This window comes from Pipistrellus hanaki (genome assembly GCF_964339955.1).
Source record: "Pipistrellus hanaki genome assembly, chromosome: 5".
Lineage (NCBI taxonomy): Eukaryota > Metazoa > Chordata > Mammalia > Chiroptera > Vespertilionidae > Pipistrellus > Pipistrellus hanaki.
The window spans coordinates 52504591-52532149 of record NC_140507.1 but is presented as its reverse complement, the minus strand read 5'-3'; the positions used below and the strand labels follow the sequence as shown (position 1 = coordinate 52532149).

General features: G+C 42.6%; 1 protein-coding gene across 7 annotated transcripts in view; it reads right to left on the bottom strand.

Annotated features, from left to right (window-relative positions):
• Window positions 1-27559, bottom strand: part of TRIM2 (tripartite motif containing 2) — a 121103-nt gene that overhangs the window by 37506 nt on the left and 56038 nt on the right. For 3 of the 7 annotated variants that reach the window (XM_084883961.1, XM_084883957.1, XM_084883960.1), the window contains exon 2: window positions 1990-2174. In XM_084883961.1, the coding sequence (XP_084740087.1) occupies window positions 1990-2123 (134 nt within the window). In that variant the 5' untranslated portion in view covers window positions 2124-2174. Of the gene's footprint in view, window positions 1-1989; window positions 2175-11250; window positions 11493-27559 lie in introns of those variants that run through there. The other 4 variants (XM_084883959.1, XM_084883958.1, XM_084883955.1 and 1 more) reach the window with 3 other exon arrangements.

The window sequence follows — 27559 nt, the reverse complement described above, 5'->3', positions numbered from 1 at the left end:
GATGCTTTCGCCCATATCCTTATGTTACAGATGAGGAAACGGACAACAAGGAGGTTAAGTGCCTTCCTTAGGTCGCAGAGGTAGCCGGGGCTGAATCCGTATCAGAACCAAAAGAGCTTTCGTTAAGGTCACTAATGATATCTAAATCCAACACATTTCAGTCTCTTCTTACTAGATTTCTTAGAAGCATTCCTCAAGCTTGACCACTATGCTCCCTCCTCCCACCCCTTTTCTTTGAAACTTCATCTTCCCTTCGCGTAGGGCACCACACTCAGCTGGCTCTCTTGTCTGCTTTATTTTTCTGCTAAGTCAGTACAGTTTGGAGTTAATCCAGACTCCACGGGAAGCACTCTTCTTTCCCTGGGACAGTACACCCACGTGCCTGGCTAAAGCATAACACTCACACGTTTCTATTTCTTCCCAGGTATCTCCTCGGAACCCCAGGTCTGTACACCATCCACCTTCTTCACATTCACTCTTAGAGGCCTCACAGGACCTAAAAATCAACATGTCCCAAACCAAAGCCATGATCGTCCCCCACGCTGTGCCTTCTTCCTATCGCAGGCTGCACTAGACCTAACTGAGAGGGCAGGGGGCAGGCTCAGAGCAGAATGGGGCTTCTCACCTGTCAGAACAAGGAAATGGGAACTGAACAACAGACCAGGGGGACTGAACATTGGGGAACGGGGCAGCTCTGCGGAGCTCAGCCCAAGTGGCTCTCAGCGCTGTATAGAAAGAGCCCTGGGATGGCAAATGCACCAAATCAGATAATGATCTTACTACATGAGCCCAGGGACACAGGGACAATTAGTTGGTATTCATGTTTTAGCTATACCTACTGAGTGAAGAGGGAAAAAAATCACTCTCCATTTAGCCATTTTGGAATATAAATTACAAAGTACTTAAGCCCAAGTATAAAATGAATATGTTTTAGTGGTGGCACCATATACCACCACTAAAACAGACAAACAAAAACCCTATATCCATACATTACACACAAAACCCCAAAGCAGCCCACAGCAAAGAAAGCAAAGCAAACAAGGAAAAAAACATAACTTCCAATAGCAAATCCACCTCTCCCTCCATCCATCCCCACCAAGGATGTGATTATTCTGTTGCAACTGAGACCCTCCAAAGTAAATAAACTCAAAGCATGCTCCATCAGTTAACAAATCTTTTAAATTGGATGTAGATGTAATTAGCATTGATTTGAAGCCATTGGAAATACCAATTTTCTGTTCTATAACAGAAAGCAAAGCATTCTAGTTATGTATATTAAATAATAATAGCAACTGTTTTTAACAAACTGCTATAAAATATAGTTACCATATTCATATTTGTTTTTAAGAAAAAATATACAGCCTTGTTAGGGAAATACTTAACTTAGGCCACTAATCTTTATGCTTAATTGCTTATGTGGGAAGTTGGGCATGGGGGTGAGTGAGTATTCTGATAAATGATTAACTCAGTGGAAAGAAACACTCAAGGAAGGTAAATAAGGAAGTATATTTTACATGTAGCAAATTGTATATCCTGATAATTTCTAATTATTACATATATAGCTTTTCCCTTCATCTTTGGAAGGAGGCTCTCTCCCTTTATCTAGCCCCTCATATATGCAGAAAATTTTACCTGATGGGAGGACATGATAGATTTTTAATCGTCTCTTACCGCAGGTCCTTTGTGAGGGAACTGTGGTTGGCAAAAATTGTTTCACAAAGAACAAAGGGAACATTTAAATTAAAAAAAAAAAAAAAAAAACTTCCAATAATTAATGCTCCATCTCCTGTGGAAATGAATGAACAGCTACTCGATCATTATTTTTTTTTTTTGCCCCACTTGTAATAAAGTAAACTATTGGCAACTCATAATTATGTTTCTAGATTTATGACAGAAGCACAAAAGATTTATTGTCTCCCATAGGTAACTGGAGAATTCTGGAAAGAGCCCCGGTAGGGAGTCCCTTCTCCACGCACAAGGGGGGCTTACCTCTCGCAGAACGTGTGCAGACAGGGGAGGACCTTGGGGTTCTTGTACCGCTCCAGGCATATACTGCAAATCAGAAACTGCTTGTCAATCTGGCGCACCACAGGACTTGGGATGTTGGTGGCTTCACTGGCCATCCTAGACCACTGACATGGGGGGCCAGCTGTCTTTGACCCTGCACACTGCTGCTGTCAGACAGAAAGACCAAAATGGAAACATATTTAACAATCTGTAAGCGTAAGTCAATCACTGGCTCATTCACTACAGGCACTGTGTTCTGAATACAGGTAGAATTCCACGTTAGTGACCTCAAAATGACCATAACCAACCCTCCTGCTATACAGTGAGCACAGGTAGCTGCCTGTATGGCATATCAATAAAATAACCACAGGCTCACCCAGCAAACAAAGCAAATTAAAAGACGGTGCATTGTTCAAAGAGGTATGCTTGCCAGCTTTCAGCACAGTGGCAGATGAGGGGTTAAATACTTATATAGCTGTGCCTGTTCATGCCTTTAGCCATGATTATATTTGAATATATATTGTCTGTCTTATTATAATAGTCATATGGTCGATATTAAATAGAATGGTCTTATTAAGGTACAATATGCTTTCTCCAGTTATTTTACTTGAAGGGGATCAAAATATGCCACTTTGATGTAAAGATTATTTTGAGCTAAAGGCAATTGAGAAGCAGCAGACCTGGGAGGAGCTCTCTGCTCTCTCCCATCTGCCTAAAAGCAGGTCATAAACTTCCCATTTTAAAGGTGCCCCACTCTTCCATACTAAGAAGAGGGGAAAACTCAATCACAAACCTTTTCAAACAACCCTTATGTATCATACATTTCCCCACAATTCTTTGTCTTTAGGAGTCCAAACAGCCTTTTCCTTTATTTAGTCACTTCTCCACAAATGTTTGCTCTTTGTTAAAACAATATATAAGCTCCCAAGTCTAACTACCTTTTTGTGTTTTTGCTTCTTTTCTGTGAAGCCCCCATGCATACAGAATTAAAAGCACTAAATCAATAAAATATAACACATTTTACTTGGGGTAAATACAATATTCATACATTTTGTATTTTCTCCTGAAAACCTGCCTTTTGTCAGAATCATTCACAAGCCCGAGACACAGAACATAAGAGTGTAGAGAATTTTTTCTCCCTACTGTTAATATGCAGGGTAGGAATAATTACCATTTTATAAAATATGTTTTTATTTATTTCAGAGAGAGAGAGAGAGGGAGAATGAGATAGAAACATCAATGATGAGAGAGCCTCTTGCACACCCCTCACTGGTGATTGAGCCCACAACACGGGCATGTGTTCTGACCAGGAATTGAACCACTGAGTCATGCCATTGGGCTAGAATTTTAATCACATTAAAAACTTTGTATGTGATTCAGAGTGTTTCCTTCAGAACTAAAGGTGTATAGATTTCATATTAAAATGTATTTGCTGTGGATCGGGAACAAAGGCAAGAGTTAGTCTCTATATAAAAATGTCTGTTACTATTCATGTGTAAGAATTTGAGGGACCTGGTGAAGGGAATGCATTCCGAGGAGGTTTCGTTTAGTGAGGGATCATGCCAGGAATGGAGAATTAGAAGAGGGCAACAGAGAAGAAGCAAGCAGAGGGACTATGAGAGAACAAGAGAAGAAAACGTTATGACATAAAACACAGCTCCATTTACCACCTCAAAGAATTTTTGGCTTCTATCTCAAACCAATGCTGAGCTAAAATTCACTTCCAAATTTTCTAAATATATGGTTAAGATGTCCACAGCCCTTCAATTCCCAATAGAAATTATCTTTGGAAAAAAAAAAAAAAGTAGTTAATCTTCATGACCCTAGGCAGGCAGGGTATTCTTCTCATTCTATAAGATTTTTAAAAGGGGGCTCAGCTAAGAAATGTGCCAAGATGCAAACTCAGGTGTGTGTGACTACAACCCATGGCCTTTTCACTCCTTAAATCACCACACCTCCCTTGACTCGTGTTTTAAGAATGCTGCACTATGGAAGCTTGGTTATGCACTGAGTGCAAAGATTATGATCTTTGAATGCATAATAATCTGGCAACTCAGTGTATATCCTATATAATAAAAGGCTAATATGCAAATATTCCCCTCCACCAGGAGTTCGACCAACAGGCAGGCCGGCCAGACCCCACCCATGCACAAATTCATGCACTGGGCCTCTAATATATATATTAGAGGCCAGGTTATTATGCGTTCAGAGATCATAATCTGGCCACTCAGTGTATATAACATGTTAATCAGGTCTGGGACCTGTATTTGAACCTGGGAAATATACTATACTTACAGAATCAACCATTCTCTATTTTCTGAAGGATGTACTCTTTTCCAAATATAAATGATAGTTCTTTTTCCTCCCCACCAAATCACCAACTTTTTAAAAAGTATGTCAACTTTTATTAAGAAAATTCTATTTACACATATTTGAGTGGTGACATACACGACACACCCACCTTCCAACTCGATACCTCCTAGATAAGTTTAGTAAAGAGCATGATTGGTAAACAGATAGAACCCTGTGAAAGCACCTGCCATACAAAAGTGTCACGTTCCAACAACTCACTGCGTTGGTTCAACAGTGTAGGTGTGACATACCTAATTAGCCAACATTACCTGCTAGACTCTCACTGAATGTCTCCCTAAAAATCTAGAGCAGAGAATGATATTTATTGAATGAAATAGAGCTCATCTCTCACGAGCTCAAAATATTGGCACAAAGTCTGCTTTACTTTAACCACATCCTTCCGACATCAGAATAGGGAAGGAGTGGATTTGCCTGTCTTTAAGATAAGGAAACCAAAGCTAAGGGTGTAGGTGACTTGCCAAAGGTCATCCAGTAAAATCAGTGAATCAGGACGCTCAGATTTCAAGTTTTCTGATAAGTCATGATACTTAATCTTAAACAAGCTTAACACTTGACTGTGTGTGTGTGTGTGTGTGTGTGTGTGTGAGAGAGAGAGAGAGAGAGAGAGAGAGAGAGAGAGAGAGAAAGAGAGAGAGAGAGCGCCATAAAAATTATGTGCTCACTTCAGCAGCACTAAACTTGAAATGATACAGAAGATTAGCATGGCCCTGGAGCAAGGATGACATGCAAATTCTTGATGTGTCCCATATTTTAAAATATATAGAACTTTTCTGTTAAAATCAGTCAAAAATCATTTTACTTTGAATAGCTTGAAAACTTTCCTTTTGCCCTTTGAAATAATGAGTCATGCTGAGTATTAAATAAAGCAGAGAGAAAACAACATAATTGATTTTATTTATTTTTTATTTTAATCCTTAAAACTTTGGGTTTGGGAAAAGAAAAAAAAATATTTCTTTAATGATATGTGTTGACTAAATGAAATTTCCTGAGCCAAAATGTTTGTTCTCTAAAGCTGAAATAAAAACATTTTAGTCTCATTTTATGGTAATTACTATCGTGGGTGAGAATCTTTGTTAGCATTGGCTAATTTATATGGCAAATTAAGTTTACTCATTAACAGTAACTTAAAATCACAATAATATTACAAATCTGTCACAAGTGGCCTGTTGAAGGCATCTGGATTTTTAGGACTCCCAGAATCAGCACAAAAGGTTACCAACCCCCATAACAGAGACTTTATCAGGAACTACCATTTCTTGAATATAAATGGATACCCACAAAATAAAAACAAATTTAACTGCTCCTACAGGGATAATGTGCTTAGGAAAATGTGCCAATAAGTACCCTGGGAAGCCTTCCATCAGTCTGAGTATGCCTTGAGGAATATATGACAGCCTTTAATCAAAGTGTTTGGGCATAACCACAGTTTCTGATCTCCTTGATTAGAGAGGCAATAAATTCTTATCTAGATTCTCGGTGGATCTTATTTCCCCATCTTGGTTTCTGAAGTGTCACAGATCCTTCTTAACTTATATAACCAGCAGAAACAAGTGAGTGATAAGAATGAGATGAGCTATAGAAATATTCTTCTGGAGACCAGCAAAACTAATTTCTGGAGCAACGCATATGAAAACACGCCTGGGGCGGACTTTGTCTCTGAAGAATAACAGATGCTTGGATGCAGAAACTACCACCAGACACACTGGTAGAGAGCTCCAGGCAGGAAGAGCCATTTTAAAACTACTTAAGTAGCCAACATGGGTCCGATATTGGCGTTATCCAGCTGGGAACTTTTATGTGGGGATACTAACTACGGTTTCTTGCCCATGGCAGACCAAGAGCAATACTGTTTAAGCTTTGCTCAATATTTACTTGAGCAATTGCTTAAGATTGCTTAATATTTGAGCATTGCTTAAAATTGAAATGTGTCCTCTGCTCCCTAACATTTGCTACGGCATCCTTGCTCTATTTTTCCCATAATATTGGTCACTTTCTAATATAACTATGTAATGTGTTTATATAGCATTCTTAAGGGATTTTTTTTTCTTCTTTTTCTGATTGCTCACTGCAGTAGTCCCAGCTCTAGGGCTGTGCCTGGAAGTCATGCATTATATTTTGAATTAAATGAACAAATAAACTATAACATGGAATGGACTCATGTTTCCCAATAGCAGGAAAGAGGGGTACTTACTGAATAACTTGATAAAGAGCATGTGAATGTCTTCACTTGATATCAGACAGGACCTGCCTTTCCATGTGGTAATCTAATGCTTAGCAACGTAAGCCATCATCCAAAGGTATACATTTAGTGGCATATTTTAACACACTCACAAATGCAGGAAAAGAAATTGAGAACTGTGGAAGACACATATGCGTGGAAAATAAAAGTCAAGAAGGTTGACACATACATTCCTTATCAGTGGGGGCTGGCCAACTAAACACAGCTTGTTTCAGGTAAAAACAATGCAACAATCACATCACAAAGTCCTTGGGCAGAGAAAAATCCCCATCCCAGCATCTCTTTCCTCTCATCATCGCTGGTATTTTTCCTGACTCACTTTCGCAGATCTACAACTTGGTGGGAATTACAACCAAATGGAAAAGGAGAACTTGATAGGAGATGAAGAAATGAAAGAAAAATGCCTGTGTCCACAATTCTATGGTTGTGACCACATTTCCCACCCCAAATTGTACCATGTCGATTAGAACACTATCCAAACTCCTATTGCTGACACCACTGTGAGAAAGAGCAGGAAGGAAGGATGGAATGGAAAGGCCAAACTGAAAAGCACTCTCCTTGAAAAGGGGAGAGAGTTGGTGAAGACTTGTCTGGATGGTCTCAGAAACATGGTTGGGAAGCAGGTCAGGATTCCTTTGGAAAATACAGTCTTAACATGTGACTTGTGAGTAAGAGGCAGCAAGTATATCTGATTGCACATCATCCTACAGGCACTGGCTTCCATGTCTGTGGCTTAATTTTATGGCATTCCTGGGTTACTCCTCCTCTTTGTTGCCACTTAGCTGAGTTTATTAATGCGGCTACATTTTGTATTGTTCTTGTTCTGCAGGCATCTTAAAATCAGCTTTCAAGAAGTTAAAAATCTGCTGAAACCGGTTTGACTCAGTGGATAGAGCGTCGGTCGACCTGCGGGGTGAAAGGTCCCAGTTTCGATTCTGGTCAAGGGCATATAACTCGATTGTGGGCACATCCCCAGTAGGGGGTGTGCAAAAGGCAGCTGATCAATGTTTCTCTCTCATCGATGTTTCTAGCTTTCTATCCTTCTCTCTGTTAAAAACCCAATAAAATACACTAAAAAAAAAAAGTTAAAAATCTTCTGCTACATTTATAGAAAGGAAATCTTGAATCAGTAGGATTATCTGTAATTCACAATACACTACCTGCCAGGACAGGTGGTCCCTCAAGCTCAAGGCACTGGTTGAAACACAATTAAAGAAGGTATTTTTAAAATTTGTGAGAATATTATCATTAACTTGCAGTAGAATTGGCATTGTTGCTGATAACCGCAACTAGAAGGGACAAAAAGAGGACACTCTTCAGGAAATTAAAAACAGGGTGACCTGATTCTGGTTAAATCAGGCTGCGATCCCAAATGGGCCTTTTTGTAAATTAGAAGGCCAGATGCAATATCCTTCCCGACAGTATGTGTGTGAGTGTGTGTATGAGTGAATGTGTATGTGTGAGTGTTTGTATGAGTGAATGTGTGTGTGAATGTGTGTGTGAATGTGTGTTGTGTGTGCGCATGTGAGTGTGTGTGTTGGAGGACATTCAGGGATCATCTACTTTAACTTCTGTCTCCAGACAAGGGCGCGCCCAAGCTTCCCAAGGCTCTTATTCCCAGGGTCAGATGCATGCCAGCTTCCCTAGACTGCTGGGTTTTGCTTATGTGGAAGTTGATTTACAAGCTGAGTACCCAACTTGTTTTTATAGTAGTTATGCCTATTTCCTCCACCTCTTTCCTTAGTACAGATAAAAGTCCTCTCCTTTGCAGTCAGTTCTTAAAATTTGCTTTGGGGGTTCCAACCTCCAGAAAGCTGGGTCTGGGAGATGTAGTGTTAAGTGGTCAGGCTAATCGACATTCATCTCACGGTGTCCTGGGGCCACTGAGATGGGTGGGGTCTCTTCTCCCCTCACCCACCACCTTGCTTTCCAAGTCTCCTCCCTTGCTTTCCTTGGGGACTTCACAAAGAGGCTGAATATTCTTGGACCACAAAAAATGGCAGAGCAGTAGCCAGGGCTCTAAGCTCTGGGAGTTAAGTAAGGTTAGCAATTAGGGGAAAGAGAAATGTATTCCACATCAGAACTTGAAAAACAGGTCTACTGACAGCAAACCCCTTACCCCTGGTTAATAGGAAGTATACTGTTTAATTCTGTTGTTGATTAGAATAAATATCCACTTAAATTAATACATTTTCTAGAAGAAGAATAAAAAAGCACTTAATGGAGGCTATTGAGACTATAAAGGGAGAGGAGGTAAAGAAGTGGGTAGAAAGACTTGGTGTGTAAAAAGCAAGTAATGAATATTTCCCTCCATGATGCTGTCTGAATAATTATACTGGGCTCATTTATTCCTCAGTAGCTGGTCTAATCTAAATCTCCAAATTCTAGGAGGATTTGTTAAATTTAGACAACCTAAACAATAATATTCAGAGGACAAATTCTACTCTGACACTGAAACCCTTACATAAGTAATAAAGGGGTACAGATGGCATTTGAGGTTGTTTTTTTTTTTTAAGGTGTGTGCAAATTATAATTTTGCTACAATCATTTTTTTATAAAAATGCTATGACAATAAATAATTTAGCAGAAATTTTTTTTTCAAGTTTGAAAGTACTTATCTTCTATAGATTTCAATAATATATACCAATGTTTGGTTAAAGTCTTCATCTGAGAGATAATGAAAAAAGGAAGAAGGGAGTCTTAAAAATTAAGCTTAACTAATTTTTAAAAATTTGTTACATATTTAGGATTTTTTTTTCTACTTAAGAAAGACAGATAAAAGAAAGCTGTAAGTGTAGAGAAATGAATGTCAAAGACTATCCAAACGAAGGATATTTTCATTTCTTATTAAGATAAAGAATGAGTATTTATACTTTATTTCACACACAGCAGAATTTACTGAAGCTTTTGTTATCATAGAAGAAAAGTCATCCCAGGATTTTAATATTAATTATGGTGAAATGTGTACAGACTGTATTCTCCGTTTTAAAAATGTGTGGGTTACACATGCTGCATTTATATTTCTTGAACCAGCCCATGTGACCAGAGAACCTTTGTACATTCGGCTGTATTTTAACCTTTCCAATGCAAATCACTTGTGTCTTTCTAGGAGAAAACTGGAAAGGCATTTTCAGAGGTTTAGGAAGGCCACAACTCACTTCTGGGCAACAGAAAGCAGCTTTCTCATCCACAGCACACAAGAAACTTTGCATTGTGTGCTTGCTGGGGAGGGGCGTGCATTATTTAACATTACAGTGGGTTAGGGCCCTGTGCTGCTAAGGCATCTGCTGACAGATAATCAAAGGCACTGGGAAGTAGGTTCTCAAGAGGCAGAATGGAATCCTAATACTTAAGAAATCAATGTAAGAATCTGGGCGAACAAATGGCTCTCCTTACATAGCCTAATTTTTAAAATTAAAACACACACACACACACAAACACACAAACACACACACACACACACACACACACACACACCACCACCACCACCACCAACAATGTAATCATGAGGAATAAAACTTCCATAGTATGATCTAAGCCAAAGAAGAACCAATAACAATTCCTTCAATGGCTCATGCTACATCTAGATTTGTTTCATAAAGTATAACAGTAAACCCATCTTTTCTTAAGATAGAAATAGCATCTTATCTTTTGGTTCAGAAATCCACCTAATTTGTAGTTTAAAATAAAAACTTGCTCTCCTATCCCCCCCAAAAAAATAAGGAATAATGACAGGGTGGGGCATACTCATAGAAAAAATTCTTGGATACAAAGATAATGCCCACTGTTTCAAGAAGCAAACCTAGATTTTTTTTTTTTCCTCCTGTAATGCTACTATTGAACTCCACCCAGATTTGAGTCTACTGCAAAGGCAGGGGGGGAAAATGTCAGAGAGAAAAAACAAACAAACAAAAACAAACAAACAAAAAAAAAAACCAGAAAAAACAACCCTAAATCATCTCCTCATATTGTCTGGTCATCAATGGCATTTGGAATCCAGAGGGTCAAGTCATGCATTATGAATGAATGGGTTTCCAATGGTAACTGGGAACCGTGGCTCTCACCCCAGGGTTCTCTCACAGAAGACTGGGTGGGGGAAGGGTCGAATGCACATTCTACTCCACCCTGGGGTACCAGAGGAAAGAATCCTGCAAATTGAATACTGCATCCCCATCTTTGTACCCAGCAGATGCAGGAGGGGGAAAAATTTTTCTATTTAAAATAAACCGAGATATACGTTAAAATAAAGAGCTAGTTATATCACATTAGGAACTTGATATAATCTTGCATGATTGTCTTCCTATGCTTGTGAATCGGTGCCTTTGTTTAAGCAAAGAGCGGATTTTCCCTCTTTCTCATAGTTACAAAGCATGCAGCATTATCCAGAGAGGAAAGGTGGGGCGGGGGCAGGACAGAGAGAGCAGGAGAAATCAGTTACTCACCTGGCAGAATACTAAGCAATCCGAACGTTTAGAACCTACTCATTTCTGCAAACCAGTCAAGGATGCAAAGCATTAAAACCTCCCGAGCTGCAGGGCAGCTCCGCGGGAACCCCAAAAGCACCGTGCACACGTCGGCTAACACCTCCAGTTTGGAAGCGCCATGCAAAGAGATCGGTTAAAATTCCCTACCATGCAGTGCAGCCATCCTCAGAAGCCCAGCATCTCTTCTGCTCTATGGAGGGATGGGCCAGCTCATGAGCAGAAACAGAGGAAGAGAGAAAAATGGAGGAAAGGAGGGGAGGCTCAGCAAAGTCCGCAGGAATGTGGCTGGGTCCTTAACAAGTGGAAGACCCCTTTCGGCATTCAACCCAATCAATCTTTATCTCTCACAGGACATCTCTTCCCTCACTCAGCGTCTGTTGAAAAGACTGCAGCAAACCAAGCAAGGGATTGTGGGATAGGGATGCAGCAGCGAGCTGCAAGGAGATTCGTGGGTGGCTCGCTCGCCCCTCTGAGTCAGCAGTCAGCTGTTTCCAGGCTCTCAGGTCCGTCCCCACAATGTGAGTGCGCTCTCCACCCAGGGACAGGCCGCCGCTGTGCACGGCGCCCGGCGCCTGGGCAGTGCAGCCGGGCCTGGCACGAAGCTGGGCCAGGCACCGCGAGGGGCACCAGCCGGCAAGAGGGTGTGCTGATAAGCAAAAGGGGGACGCAGTGAGCATGGCTTCTACAAAGAACACTAGACACACTGAAGCTCAACTTCAGAGGATGTGCTTCGGGAGGGGTCAGCATTAGATAATAAACTTTCTTTGGGGAGGAAAAAGATAATCTCTTTCCTTAGACTTTTCAAGTAGCTTGAGACACCAATGTAAATTTTTTAAATGCACAACAGCTCAGTTGTTCAACGAGCCTCTGCTACCTTTTTCCAACTCCCGGTATTTGCCCAAGAAATAAAAACACAGTTCCCCAAAGTCAAACAATGCAAATGACACTTCCCTGCTTTCTGTGGTTCTCATCGTTCAGAGAAAAATCATACAGTACGTTATAATGCATGCTTCAGGGGATGGACAGAGCCCATTGCTTTTTTGGAGGATGCAAAAGTTTTTAGTTAAAAGTTGAAACCTTCATGTAACCTTTATAGGTACACATAACTTGATTTCCTACCAAGTCATTAAACTTATTGTTAAAGTGCTTACCAACTTAAAAAATGAACAGCATGTACTCATATAAAAGTGTGATTAGATCCTCACATTACAAATAATACTTGAATTTAAAAACTGTACATATCAGGGTGGAATTCATAATTAATCCATTTTCTACAGCAATGAAGGCAGTTCGGGAGTCCCACTGCATTCTATTCCTTGGTTAGTTCCTAGTTTAAAAGTGGACACTGATAATTTTTATTTAAAGACTAAGACTGTGATTTGCATATTTGATAATATAAATATTCATCATATTCTTCCCTTGCAGTCAGGTACTGTGCTGAGCCCTGAGACGGGACAGGGAGCGAGGGGGATCGGGTCATAGAGAACCCACTGAAATTGGCAGGCCCAGGAAAATGCACAGACATGCCAACATTAGCATGCTATTCCAGGTGGTGCACAGTTCTCAGGAGATGAATTTCACTCATTATACAATTCCCCCCATTTAAAGTGTACTACTCAATGGCTGTTAGTATGCTCACAGATGTGGGCAACCATCACCACAACCAATTTTAGAACATTTTCATCACTTCCAAAAGAAATCCTGTACCCTTTAACTACCACCCCCTACTTTGCCATCCCCCACAATATGGGAGTCTTAGATGTCTGGCTTTTTTTCTTTCCCACTTAGCATAATGTTTTTAAGGCTCATCCATGTTGTAGCACGTATCAGTATTTCATTCCTTTTTGTGGTTGGAAAATATGCCATTTATGGATATACCACATTTTGTCCACCTGTCAGTTGATGGACATTGGGTTGTTTCTACTTTTTGGCTATTATGAATAATGTTACTATAAATATTCATGTATAAATATAAATATACTGATGATGCAAAAGTTTTTAGTTAAAGGTTGAAAAACTTAACCTTTATAGATACACATAACTTGATTTCCTACCAAGTTATTAAACTTATTTTTAAAGTGTTTACTAACTTAAAAATGAACAGCATGTAATCATATAAAAGTGTGATTAGATCCTCATATTACAAATAATACTTGGATTTGTGTGGACACATGTTCTAGAACCAATACCTGAATCTATAGGCAGGCTGCCCCCACTCTATTTACAATGCCCTTTTCCTAAGATGGACCATCACCAAGGGGCCTGACTTGCTATGATGGGAGTTCCTCTTCTTCTCACTTGTGCTGCTGAGCCCCTCCGGTACCAAATTCATCTAATGCTGACCCCTCCCCAAGCACATTCTTTCTCCTCACCTCTCTCCTCTTCCCCACTCAACCCAAACTCTGGGGCATACAACTGGCGTGAGGCTCTGTGCTCAGAAGATGGTGGAGAAGTGGGAGAGATCCTCGGCCTGTTGCTGGGTTTGTGGTCAGAGAAGGTTCACCTACTCATTCAATCATTCATCCCAATAAATACTTATGGAAGGTCCGGTGTGTGCCAGGCACTGGATGGGCATTGGGGATACAGAGAAAAGGTAACAGTCTCTTTAGAGAGGCCACAGCCTAGTGTGGGAGGTGGGTGAGTAATCAGGCAAATGCAACTCAGAGTGGTTAAGTGCTTTGAGTACAAGAGGAAGGGGATGCTGTGGAGCCCACAGAGGGACATGCCGAGCGAGGAGAAATGGGGTGCATTTCGGGCATGGAGCACAGCACAGCCAAAGGCATGGAGGCAAGAGAAGGCTCCCAGGAGGCAAGAGGTGATGCAGGTTGGCTGGAGCCAGGGGTGTGGTAGAGCACACGGAGGTCCTATATGTTCTGGTCTTTTCCTGGAATTAGTTCTTCCTGGGAAACAGCATTACACAGGATAGCCGGGTCCTAAATACCGTCAGCACGATGGCTTAACTACTGTCTGAGCAAGTGAGGTCAGAGGGCTCAACCAGAACCCTAACACCCATAACACTGTTTATTATAGGAAAGTACAGCCTTATTTTTGGTATGTCTTGGCAAATAAACCCTTTATAAATTGGACCTGAGTTACCACAGGATGTGTTACAGGCCACTGCATCTTCCCCTTGACACTCCCTGGCAATAGGTGGTGGTGGTAGTGGCTGCGGGTGTGTAGCGGCGCAGTTTCTGAGTTGGAGTTTGCTGGTTTTGAGACCTCAGGCAGCAGCCAGCCAGTGGGGCCACAAGAGCAGAGAAGAGCTCTAGATGCTTGGGATTGGGCCCGCTACAGACCTTACTGACATCTTGAAGCTGTCTTGCCCACCCCAATGTTTCCCTCCAGGTGAATAGACATTAAAGAGTTGACCGTCATAGGCCAGTTTGACTGTGATGTGCACAGCCATTGGGAGGTATACAGACAGTGCATATGCCTAAGAACAGTACATGTGCTAACTAAACTGGGCTTGGCAGGCTCTGGGAGACAGAGATCTTAAATGTATTGGCCACCTGTTATGTGCCGAAGCCCTTTACATAGAGTCTATATCTCCTGATCAAGGAAATTGCTCCTGGAAAGTAAACTCAAGATGGCACCTAAGGCCATTTATCATCTGGCTTGTGCCTTCTTCACTTTTTTCCACTTTCTGTCCTCCCTAGTCATACTCTAGTTCCTAAGACATGCTACTATGTTTTTTGTTGTTGTTGTTTTGTTTTGTGGTTTTGTGTTTGTTTGTTTTTCCTAGTGGTTCTTACCCAGGCAATGGCACCAAACCCCCTGATGGAGTGGGGGGGCATGCCTTTGGAAATGTGAGGGGGCACTTGGAGTTCTCATATTGATTGTGTATTTGGGGTGTGGGGTGGGGAGGGATTGCTGACATTTAGTGCCTGGGAGCAGGGATGCCAAACACCCTCCAGTGCATGGAAGAGTCCATACAAATACATTTGTTTTTTTAAACCGCCAGTAGCACCCCTTTGAGAAACACTAATTTCTAGCCTCATGTGCCACTTGTTCTGTCAGTGGCTCTCATCCTCTCCTGACTCCTTCAGAACTCAGCAAAAACATCACCCATTTTAGGGAGGATTCTCTGACAACTCCTCCAACCCCAGACCTTCCCATTCCGGTCTGGATTGGTTGCCATCCCTGTGTGCTCCGTAGCATTCCTTGCTGGGAATTATTGACAGCTCTGTCTTTTATCACTAAGTTGCCAGCCCCCAGGGCAGTACCTGCCACACAGGAGGACCCAATGCACAGATGCAGAATGACAAAAATCCTTCTACAAAGGAACGAGTGACATAACACGATGTACAAGTAAATGTTCACTTCAGAAGTGGAAAACAGATGGAAGAGAGAACACTAGGGAGATGTAATTCTTCATATCTGATTGGTGGTTTATAATTTAGACAGCAGCTTCAAAGTGCAAAGCAAAGCAAACCCAGAAACAGACAGAGCGGGCACAATTATTATTTTAGTGGGAACTGAGGTTCAGAAAGGTCACAGGACCAGCCCTCAGTGGAGTAGGCATTATGGAGTAAAAGTGAATGAGAGTTCCGGTCTTGTGACTGGCACGAAGCCTCTTTCAGGGCCACAGTGCCCTGCGAGGATGGGCTAAGACAGGCCCAGTTATCAGGAAAGGCCGCAGTAAAACAAAGCCAGCTGATTAGAGAGGTGGTGTGTTCCAGTGAGAGACAAATGCAATCAACCAGGAGGAGGCAACCTGAAATCGGGAGTCTGGAAACTGCCTAATGCAATCATTATTGAGTTTTTCTTATCTTTTTAAAAACCTATATGAAAATTATTGCTTGCTGATCTTCTGAAAGAGAATGGTAAGGAACAATTACTCCAGCCTTCAGCTCAGGCATGAAGTGAAGAGATGTGTCTCTCAATTGCAGAAGAGACATTGTTTGGATTTCACAGCACTCCCGGGGTGGCCCCTCCAAAGCAAGCTCCTTCCAGCCAATCCAGACCTGATAGTCAGTTTGAGTGAGTGGTTTGGCTTGAACCCCAAGAGGTTCCTACTTCTCTACTGTCAGTGGCTTTTGGAGGCCCACCACATTGGGTGGTTAGGTACCATTCTTTAGTAGCTATGGGGAGGTCCTAGACCATACAGGGATATTTGAAAATAATGATGGCCGAAACCGGTTTGGCTCAGTGCATAGAGCATCGATCGGCCTGCGGTCTGAAAGGTCCCAGGTTCGATTCCGGTCAAGGGCATGTACCTTAGTTGCGGGCATATCCCCAGTAGGGGGTGTGCAAGAGGCTGCTGATCAATGTTTCTCTCTCATCTTGTTTCTAACTCTACCCTCTCTCTTCCTCTCTGTGAAAAATCAATAAAATATATTAAAGAAAAGAAAATAATGATGATGAAGCAGAAAGAATCTTCCCTGTAAGTGTTCTTAAGAAAAGAGAAGGTCCAAGTTGATCTTAACCTAGTGGGGTTATAGGGCTAGATATGGACTATCCAGGAAACCAGCTGACTCAGTTGCAACCCAAGAACTTACACTAGAACTGGCCTGCCCGTGGGATTACCATTTAATGCTCTGCATTTCACAAATAATTATGTGCCAGGTGATATACTAGGCACTGATGGTACTAAAGTAGGAAATGAACAGAATATCTCGAAATCAGTGTCCTGCCTACAAGTGACAGGCATGTTGATTGGTTCTCAGGTGTCAGGGTAGCCCTTCCAAGACAGGCAGAGTGTTGGCAGTCAAAGTGACTCAGATCGAGCACCGCTGACGCCCTGCTCAGTATCTTGGTACCCCCTCCGGGTTGCCTGTGTGTTTCCTACAGGGTGCTGCCTAATACTGACAACAAAATCCAGGTGGGGTCTGCTCAACTCAGAATAGAGCCAGGCCATTGCTTTCCTTGATCCAGGCCCCATGCTTTCGCTAATGACTTCTGAGTTCACTCTACCTTTCTTGGCATTTTTGCCATGTTGAATCATACTGAACAGATAACTAAAATCATGTCTAACAACTCTATCAAAAAGGGAATTCAGGCCCTAGCCAGTTTGGCTCAGTGGATAGAGTATCTGCCTGTGACTAAAGGGTCCCAGGTTCGAGTACCCAGGGGCACATGCCTGGGTTGCGGGCTCAATCCCCAGTGGGGGGCGTGCAGGAGGCAGCTAATCAACGATTCTCTATCATCATTGATGTTTCTATCTCTCTCTTCCTCTCCCTTCTTCTCTGAAATCAATTTAAAAAAAAAAGGGGGGGGGGGAGAATTCAGATTAGGTCTAGTATAGTTTATTCTTATGGAACCCAGAATGCTTTCTTTTCTAGGTGCTTGTAACCATGTCATTTCTGTTCCTCTATAAAATTATGCTTGGCAGAGTTCCTTAGCCTATAACTTGTGGGCCTGAACTTTGTAAACAACAAGTGTATTTCTCTATCTCCGGTCTTTAAGAAACTTACTACCTTCACCTTAAGAACTCATAAAAATGAGGATCTGTGACTTGGCAATCATATGTTCCTTCAAAAACCTGGGATGTGGTGTGCTCTCCCTCCTGGGAGCATGCCTGTGCCTTTCCTTCCCCTGCTACTTCCCCCACAGGCGCACATCTCCTAAACTCTAAGGGACCCCACAGACTTGGGGAGTAATGGGCTTGAGCTAACGCCCTGCACCTGTCTCCAAGGCTCTCTTTTTCTCTGACTTCCCAGTGAACCAAAGCAGCCTAACCTACACTCATTTCTTTCCTGTAGCATTTCTAGAAAACCAGAGCAGCCCTGCCAAGGCTCTCTCCTGTTGCTTCTTCTATCATAGGCCCTATTAAAAAGAAAAAGAAAACACACACACACACACACACCTGGAATGTCACTTGTTGAAGCCAAGGGACTTAAGAATTATGTAGAGCAACTGGTTTTTCTATTTTTACCTACTGGGTTTGTTTCCGGGGGCTGCTGTAACAAAGGACCACAGAGTGGGGTGGTTTGTAATCTCAGAAATTTATTCTCTCACTTCTGGAGGCTAGAAGTACAAAAACCAAGCTCCCTAAAGATGCTAGGGGAAGATCCTTGCCTTCTCTCTAGGTTTCTGGTAGTCCCAGAAATGCTTGAGCGTGTGAAGCATTATTGGAGCATGAGATGACTGGCAGGAAAAAGGAACTCCTTGGCTCGCAGGTGGGTCTACCTCCATGGTAATGTGACTGTCTTCTCCCTATGTGTCTCTACATGGCGCTCCCTTCGTGTGTCCCTGTTTAAGGACACCTGTCATATTGAATTAGGGCCCACCCTCGTGGAGTATGACCTCACCTTAACCTGATTACATCTGCAAAGACCCTCTCTCCAAATAAGGTCACATTCATAGGTACTGGGATTTGGGATTTCAACATATCGTTTTGAGGAACACAATTCAGTCCACACCACTTCCTGTGGTTGAAAGGTTAACAGGAGGCCTGGGCCAAGGTAGGCCCACCTGAGAATACCCTTGTTTTCCCACCTTGTTCCCTTGAAAACAGAAGTTAAGATACACGGGGAATGTTATGTCTGCCTCACTGACGGTGTGAAGCCTTATTGGAGCTGTGAGATGACTGGCAGGAAAAAGGGGCTGTGAGTTCTGTGGGTCAAGATGACCTCCACTCTTTGGCTTTCGTCCCCAAGCAGGTGAGGGGCAAGGGAAGCTTCTGGACGTCCTGAAGAGCTGAAAGTGCTGTATCTCCCGCGTCGTACCCTTTGCCAGTACTTACTAATCATACTATTAGAGTGAAATAGTATTTCACTGGCGTCTGACTGGCAGCTTGAACCCTGTGCTGTGGGCCTACCTAGGTGTGACTTCCTTCTCATTAGCCTTCAGAAGCCCTTCCCCAGGAGGAAGATGTCCTTTGCAGAGAAGCCTGAAGCGAAACACAAGGCTCCACCATCTGCTGATTACAGCATGCCACCACTTCCTTATTCTTTGTCTTGCTCTGACAAAAATAAAAGGCAAAAGCAAGTCGACAAACACTCCAGTTTTGTCAGTGTTTGGCCTGGCTAACGGACTCTATCTGTCCTGAGTATGCCTGCAGGGGAACTTCCAGGCCTGACTCTGGACTCCGAATGACATTGAGGTCCACACGGAGGAGCACACAGCATCGAGTTTTTCTCTCCAGCAGTTCCACGATCACACTTCTCATTTTGACAATTAAATGCAAGGCGGTGCCAAGTTACTGCTTGCTTCAGCGGTTTACCGCATTTAATTAATCAGTGCAGAGGTTCTGACTACCAGGTAGGGAGTTAGAGTTAGGGATTCTATAAAGCAAATTTCCCTTGGTATCTGACCTGGCGGAGGCAGAGCCCAGATCTGAGCTGGGCGGGGCGGGGCCCTGACTGACAGCGGCTAGGAGCCAGGAGTGGGCTGATAATGGGCCAACTGAAGAAGTCCTACGAGACACTGACTTCCTCTCCCTCCACCCCTTCCTCTTCGTCCTGATAAACTGAATTATTTAAAAACCAACATGTAGTTCAGAGAGAACCTTATAAACATTTATTTCTTTTGACCAAGCAATCCCATTTCTAGGACTTTACTCAAAAGTAATAAGTAATCGCAGATACGGCCAATCTCAGGCAGCCCCTGCTTCCCAGACCAGGCCAAGTCCTGATAGCATTCACCAGCTTCCCATGCTGGGCGGTGGTTTCTATGGCAACAGGCTCCTCCCCCAGGGAGCCAAGCTCTCCTCTGGCTAAAGAGAAGCAGGCACCTCCTAGACAGAGACATCCCAGGCTCGGCTTTTATACAGTATTAGGAAAATCTCCCCGCTCTGGGATTTCCGCCCTCCTGCCTTCGCTGTCTGAACTCAGGTGACCACGGTGCTCTGGGAGTGAAGGTGGGACTGCCTCTCCTTAACCAGCCTGAGTTTACTGAGGACTTCGGAGCTCAGGGCTTTCACCAGGAGGGTGATACTGAAAGAGCCTGGGCACCTTGGCAGAAAGCTAGTAGGGGGAAGTAGAATTTGCCGTCTCAAAATATGCCTTGTTGGGATATTGATTGTTTTAAGCTGGTTATTTTTTTTAGAAACAAATGACAGGAAAAACCTTGGGCCTTCCCCCTCACTGCCTAAAAGAATTTAGAAGGCTTGATCCCGGAAAGGAGCTATCATCAGAGATAACCAGAGTTTTAATCTTTAGTATGGATATACAGGGAGGAACCTAGCTAGGTCCTTTTTTGTTTTTTTTTTTTTGTTTTTTTTTGTTTTTAATATATTTTATTGATTTTTTTTACAGAGAGGAAGAGAGAGGGATAGAGAGTTAGAAACATCAATGAGAGAGTCATCAATCAACTGCCTCTTGCACACCCCCTACTGGGGATGTGCCCGCAACCAAGGTACATGCCCCTGACCAGAATCGAACCCGGGACCTTTCAGTCCACAGGCCGATGCTCTATCCACTGAGCCAAACTGGTTTTGGCCTAGCTAGGCCCTTTTGTTCAAAGTCCCCCTCAGTGTCCCTGTTAAAGACAACTCCGACATACATTTATTTACCAAACTTTTGCTTTTCCATTGCCCTGTGAATTGACTTCCTCCACTTTGAAGTCCCAAACCAAAACCACCCCCATCCCTTCTCCTTCACTCACCATGGCATTCATATATAAGCCTTAAGTTCATGAGGGAGGTGTCCTTGCCCCATAATCTTATGGAACCCCCATTTGTACATACATCATAAAATGGGTCATTTTCTCCATAATCTGCCTCATGTCCATTTGATTATTACACCATCTAGAACTTAGAAGGAAAATTATTTTTCCTCCCCCACAATATCCTTGGTATCTGAGGTATCTGCCTCCCCCACACATGTAATCAGAAGAGAGTGGTTTCCTAAGCAGCATATGTGGCACCATGCCACACTGATCACGAATAACCCAGTATCACAACCCTACTACGAATGTCAGCATGAAGCTGTAATTAAGGCACAGGTTCTGGAGACACATCTGTGTTTGCTCTATATTCAGGTTGCTCATTGCCTCTGTGAGTACCTTTGTAAAATATTACCTCATAAGGCTGTCATGATGACTAAATGCATAGTGTGTAAGAGCCTCAGCACCCTGCTGAAGCACGGCAAGTCTCAGGTTACTATAATCAGAATCTGTGCAGTGCAGGGATGGAGAGTGTGGGCTCTGGTGCCAGGGTGGATTTGAATCCTGGCTCTGCCACGGATGACTTTGAGTAAGTAATTGAACCTCTCTGAGCCTCAGTTTCCTCCTCTGTATAATGGGGGTAATAACCTACTTCAGAGGATAATTGTGAGAATTAAGTGGTTAAGGAGTGGGTGGGTGGGTGGGGAGAGATTAATTGGATAATTTATATGCATATAATGCATAACCCGTGGACACATACAATAGTGGGTGAAGGCCTGGGAGTGGAAGGTGTGGGGTGTAGGGGGCCAATGCAAAAAAAACAAAATACTTTCAACAATAAAGATAAAAATTTTTAAAAATGGTGTAATCTATGAAGAGAACCTACCACAGTGCCTGACATATAGTAAGTAGTCACTACATGTGTAGTTCAGTATTTGGTTGAAGTAGTACTGCCAACACAAGATTTATGAGTTCCTTTAAGAATGACTAATGATTCACTTTCGTAATACTAGAGCCTGGTTCATGTAGGGACTCAATAAACATTTATCTTTTGGATGAATGGACGAGAAATACAATACTCCCCATTATTTCTTTTCTTATGGTAAATAAAATAAATCAATAAATGAGAATAGGCAGAATCATGCGAAATCAGAAGAGATAGATACACTTTTATCAGACTCGACCGGACACAGCCTCCCTCAGCCTTCTCACCCACTTGGCACTGCTGTCTGCCAGCGCTCTGACACAGGTCAGCAAGAGGCTGGAGTTTTACTTTGTTGCTCTTGGCGAGTCCTCGCACCAACTCCTGATCCCAGGCCAGCCCCAGGAAAAAAAGGTCTCTGCTCAAGCTCATCTGCTCCCTGTTCTTGTATGGACAAAATTAGGGGTTCTATGGAAAGTCACCTCCCAGAGTAATTTGATCGTAAATTCCTGCTGGGCAGCCAAACCCAGGCCTGGAAGTTTTTCAGTGACAGCTTTTAAGCCAGCCCTGTCCCATGTTCGTGTGTGTGTGTGTGTGTGTGTGTGTGTGTGTATTGTTGTTGTTTTGTGGTGCAACTAGGTCCAAATTTTTTAAGCTTTTAATAAGGTTGAGAACATTTTACATCACTTAACATAATATGCCTAACTCAAGTGAGGTAATTAAATAAACATACTATCTGCTTTAATTCAGAAGCATAGGTAAACAACATACTCTTAAACAATAAGAATTGGAATTAACCAAAGGTTTGGGGCCCTTTCTCATTCTAATCAAAGGAAATAAAACTTAAACTTTCAATTAAAAAAATTACATAACTTATCTTTGTTTTTTTACACTTTTTAAAAATATTTTTTTAAATTTTATTTTAAACTTCATTTTTATTGATTTTAGAGAGAAAAGGAGAGGGAGAAAGATAGAAACATCAATGATAATAGAGAATCATAGAAAAGCTGCCCCCTGCGTGTACACACACACACACACACACACACACTGAGAATTGAGCCTGCAACGGGGAGAGAACTGGTGAATATGCCCCTGACCAATAACTGATTCATAGGTCAATGCTCAACCACTGGTTGACCTTCTGATTCATAGGTACATGCTCAACCACTGAGCCACATAGACAGGGCTACACTTTCTTAGTAGATGCAATACATCTCTTCCAAAGTTGGCATCCTTTTCTTCACTATGATAGTAAAGTGGGTACAATACTTAATTCAAATGAGGGCTCCACTTCTGCCTGTTTTAGTTCAAAACTAGAGGCCTGGTGCACAAATTAGTGCATGGATGGGATCCCTTGGCCTGGCCAACAGTCGGGGCTGATTGGGGCAGTGGGAGGTTGGCTGTGGGAGTGCACTGACCACCAAGGGGCAGCTCTGTGTTGAGTGTCTTCCCCCTGGTGGTCAGTGCACGTCATAGTGACCTGTTGACCGGTCAACCAGTCATTCAGTCATTCAGTTGTTTGATCACTTAGACTTTTATATATATAGATTATTAGACACTATCTTGTGAGAATTAAAATTACATGACATTTTTATTTTAAGTGGCAAAAACAAAAACAAGCAAGCAAACAACAAAAAAACTTGAATGTGTCAAATGATGAAAAATCCTTTCCAGGGAAGCAGAAGATAGACCCTACCACAAACAAGAGATGCTTTGTTAATGGAGGTTAAATTTAAAAGCACAGTTAAAACAATAAAATCTAACTGAAAATACTAGGTCTTATTCATCTCCCTGTGGTAATCAATAACCTTACAATGGAGTTACCTATAGTTACCACATCTTTGAAATACCAGCCATAATACCCCTGAAGGGTATCAACCCTCAAGAGAGAACATAATCTTGTTAACTATCCTGTAATCCATTCCCCTCACCTTGATTTCTCTTTTATTACCTTCCATCCTTAATTTAAAATGCACAAAAGAAGCTGCAAAACTTATTCTTGGGAGCATTTAAGATCTTGTTCCCTGGCATATGTTGTCAAATAAACTCTTAAAAAATTCTCTACAGTTTGGATATTCCTTGCATGAATATAAGAGGCCTGGTGCTTCGTTAGCCAGTATCTCGTCTTTAGAATCAGTGGTTTCCTTGAAAAGGTAAGGAGAGAAATGCTTTCATGTCCTCCTCTGCATGGACATGCTCCAAAATAAATAAATACTGACTTGCTTAGCTCTCCCTCCTCAAGGGCTGGCAATGTGTCCAGGCTGTGTGCCAGGAATCCACAGTGCCACCAGAGGTGAGGGGAGCAGGGACAGGTGAATAGGACTAGGTAGGCCCCAGCAGAGGGGGTGTGCACACCAGTCAGGTTGGGCCTGCCAGGCCCAGGGTGTCCTGCCCACACCAGGTAAGCCACCTTGGTGCCAAGTGAAGCCATCCATGGCCTGGGGACCAATGCTGGGGGCACCCCACTCTTCCTTGATAATATATTTCTTCTTCAGTCTCTCTTCTCCCCCTTTTCTCCTGCCCTATTCTTACCCCCATCCATTTCCTTCATCCAATAAGCTTCTACTTTAGCTTCCACTATGTGTGGGCACTTTACTGGCGTCTGCATTGGGTCACGATCCTTAAGGAATTTGTGCACTTTCATGAAAGAAACAAACATAAAATCTCAGTTAAACTATCAATTAAATAAACAAAACTAAATTTACTCTCAAATAAATAATTTCTGTCTGTGGCCTCCACCTCAGCCCCACCAAGGGGTATTGCTCCAGCCGAGTGGGATGGCGTTCAGAGGTTGATGATAATCCAGACCCTGGAACCAGACAATGTGTCTGCAAATCCCAGCTCTGACATTGGCCAGCGGTGTGATTTGGGGGAAATCTACAACCTCTCTGACCATCCTCTTCCTCATCTGTAAATGGTGATAAAAGAGTTACACCTCAGCCCAGGCCATGTAGCTCGGTTGGTTAGAGATTTGTCCCCACGTACCAAGGTTGCAGATTCAATTCCCAGTCAGTGCACATACAAGAATCAACCAATGAGTGATAAGTAAGTGAAACAAGGAATCTCTCCCTCTTCCTCTCTCTCTCTCTCTCTCAAATCAATATAAAATGAAAAAAATTAAGAGTTACACCTCAAAGATGTTTAGCATGGGGGGCATCTGTAATACGTTCAGCAGTAAAAATAAATTAAATAAAAAAGATTCTTAGCACAGGGCCTGGCATAAATAAAACTCAAAAGATGTCAACTATTGTTGTTGACTAGGGGGTCAGCAACTTTCTCTTTAAAGCGCCCAATTGTAAATCCTTTAGTCTATGTGGCCACTCAGTATCTGCTAAACTACTCACTTCTTTCCTTGTTGTGTGAAAGCAGCCCTAAGTAATATGCAAGTGAAGGGATATAACTGTGCTTCAAAAACCTACATTTATATTCACTAAAATATTACAGAATATTATTATCTCCCCTCACCCCCCAAAGCATTAAAAAAAAGGGAAACCACTCTTAGCTCACAGGCAGTGGGTGGGACTTGGCCCACAGACTATAGTTCATCCACTTCTGATCAAGCCTAATGAAATGGCCTGCACTTTCTTTCATGGATTTTTGCTTCAAAGAAAATCTACTTAGTGGGTCCATAATACCCTAATCCAGTGTCTGAATATTAAGACACAGGCCCCACTAACTTTAACAAGGTTACAAACCAATCCAAGGATGGCAAAAATCTCCTACAGGAAAAATAATACCTATAATTTATTTGTGCACAAGCAAAGATAAGTAAACACTATATACAATTTACTTGTGCACAAATTAAGAAATGGAAAAGACAATCAGTTCCTTGGATGCAGCATCGCCTGTGTTGTAGACAAAGGCACGCTGTCCCCCACGGGCACAAAGATGAGCTGTGTGTGTACTTCACCTCTCAGTGCTGTGCCCAGAGAAACCCAACTGTAAGGTCTGCCCAGAGGGCCACAACGCCCTTCAATTCTACACACAGAAGCGAAGAAGGACTACATGTGTGGTGGGTAAAGAAGGCTAGAAGAAGTGAGAGCACGGAGGACAAACCTGCCTGAAAACAGGCCATGTCTCACCAACATAGAAATCAGATTGTGCCCTGGCTGGGTACACCAGCTGATTACAGTGTTGTCCTGATATGCCTAAATTTTGGGTTCAATCCCTGGTCAAGGCATACACTGAGTGGCCAGATTATTGTGATCTCGAAATGCATAATAATCTGGCCACTCAGTGTATATATAGTATATATATTAGAGACCCGGTGCATGAATTTGTGCATAGGTGGGTCTGGCCAGACTGGCCAGGGGGAGGGAACATAAGTGGTTGGCTAACCTGCCTGCTGCTCGAACTCCTGGTGGAGGGGACAATTTGCATATTAGCCTTTTATTATATAGGATATACACTGAGTGGCCAGATTATTATGCATTCAGAGATCATAATAATCTGGCCACTCAGTGTGTACAAGGAGCAACCAATGAATGCATAAATAAGTGGGACAACAAATTGATGCTTTTCTCTCTCATTGTCTCTCTCTCTCTCTCTCTCTCTCTCTCTCTCTCTCTCTCTCTCTCTCTCATATCAATTTTAAAATATTTTTAAAAATCTTAGAAAAAGAATAACAGTCAGAGCCCCCAGGAAATGCCACGTAATTCCTAACTCCTTTCTTTCCTTTTCTCTACCCCTACCTTTGTAAGCACCTGTGAATGGAGACAGCACACATTCCTTTCCTTTCCACTGCAATCTAGGAAGGGTTTTACTGTCTAGTTTATATGAAATGCCTCACAAGCCAAAAACTCTTTCTCTAATGCTATTTTAAAAGGCCATATTCCAGACACATAGCAATTAATAATTAAACTTGTTTCCCTTGACTCAAAGGAAATGCAAAGGCTTTCTTATGAAGCCATTCCAAGAATCAAAACTGCTCTTGTACATCCTTAAAAAAACATGTGTTGCCAGGCTGGTGTGGCTCAGTGGTTGAGCATCGACCTTTGAATCAGGAAGTCACGGTTCAGTTCCTAGTCAGGGCACATACCCAGATTTCAGGCTTGGTCCCCAGTGTGTGTGGCAGGTGTGGGGATGGGGACGGGGTAGGGGGGTGTTTGCAGGAGGCAGCCGATCAATGATTCTCTCTCATCACTGATGTTTCTGTCTCTCTCTCCCTTTCCCTTCTTCTCTGAAATCAATAAAAAATAGATTAAAAACAAAACAAAATAACACTGTTCCTCACATCCAGCTATCCTTACCAGGTAAAGCATCTGCTCGCCCAGCCCTGACGTGCTGAGGAGCCTCAAGGTTGGATGTCAGAGTAGTGCCCTCTCACTCAGGGGGACTCTCTCCTCTGGGAATAGGCCCGGACACAGATGTGTACACATCATCTGAGTCATTGATAACCTGCCAGATCCCTTCAGAGTTGCCTCTGTTTTAACTGCTATCTGATGAAGAAAGCAAGCGAGACCTCTTTAGAAGAGGAAAAGTGAGGAACTGGGATCTGGCAAGGAACCCTGGCCAGGATGTCCCCACTGTACCCAATGCTCCTTCCCTACCCATCAAGAAGCACAAGCCTAAGGTCAAAGCACCTGGCCTTTTCTTCATCTTTACCCCATGTGCTGTGGCATTGGTACCTCAAAAGCAGGGGTGGGGAACATTCAGCCTGTGGGCCATAGAAGGCCCAGTAAATCATTTGGTCCGGCCTGCCAAGGCAATGCGAGTGAGTTAATTAAATGTTTGACCAACTATAGCAGGCTAATTTTTAAACTGAGAATTTTGTATGGCCATTGAATGATGTTATAAATATCCAAATGGCCCTGGGCAGAAAAAGCTTCCCCACCACTGGCCTAAAGGAGTAAGAGGCATCCCTGTGTCAATTGGATCTCCAATCTCAGACCAAGACCATGGGCATAAACTCCATCCCTTTCCAATCCCACAGTGGGGCTCAGTTCTTCCCCACAGCACCAGGTCTGGCTCCTCCCCCTCCCCTGCTTG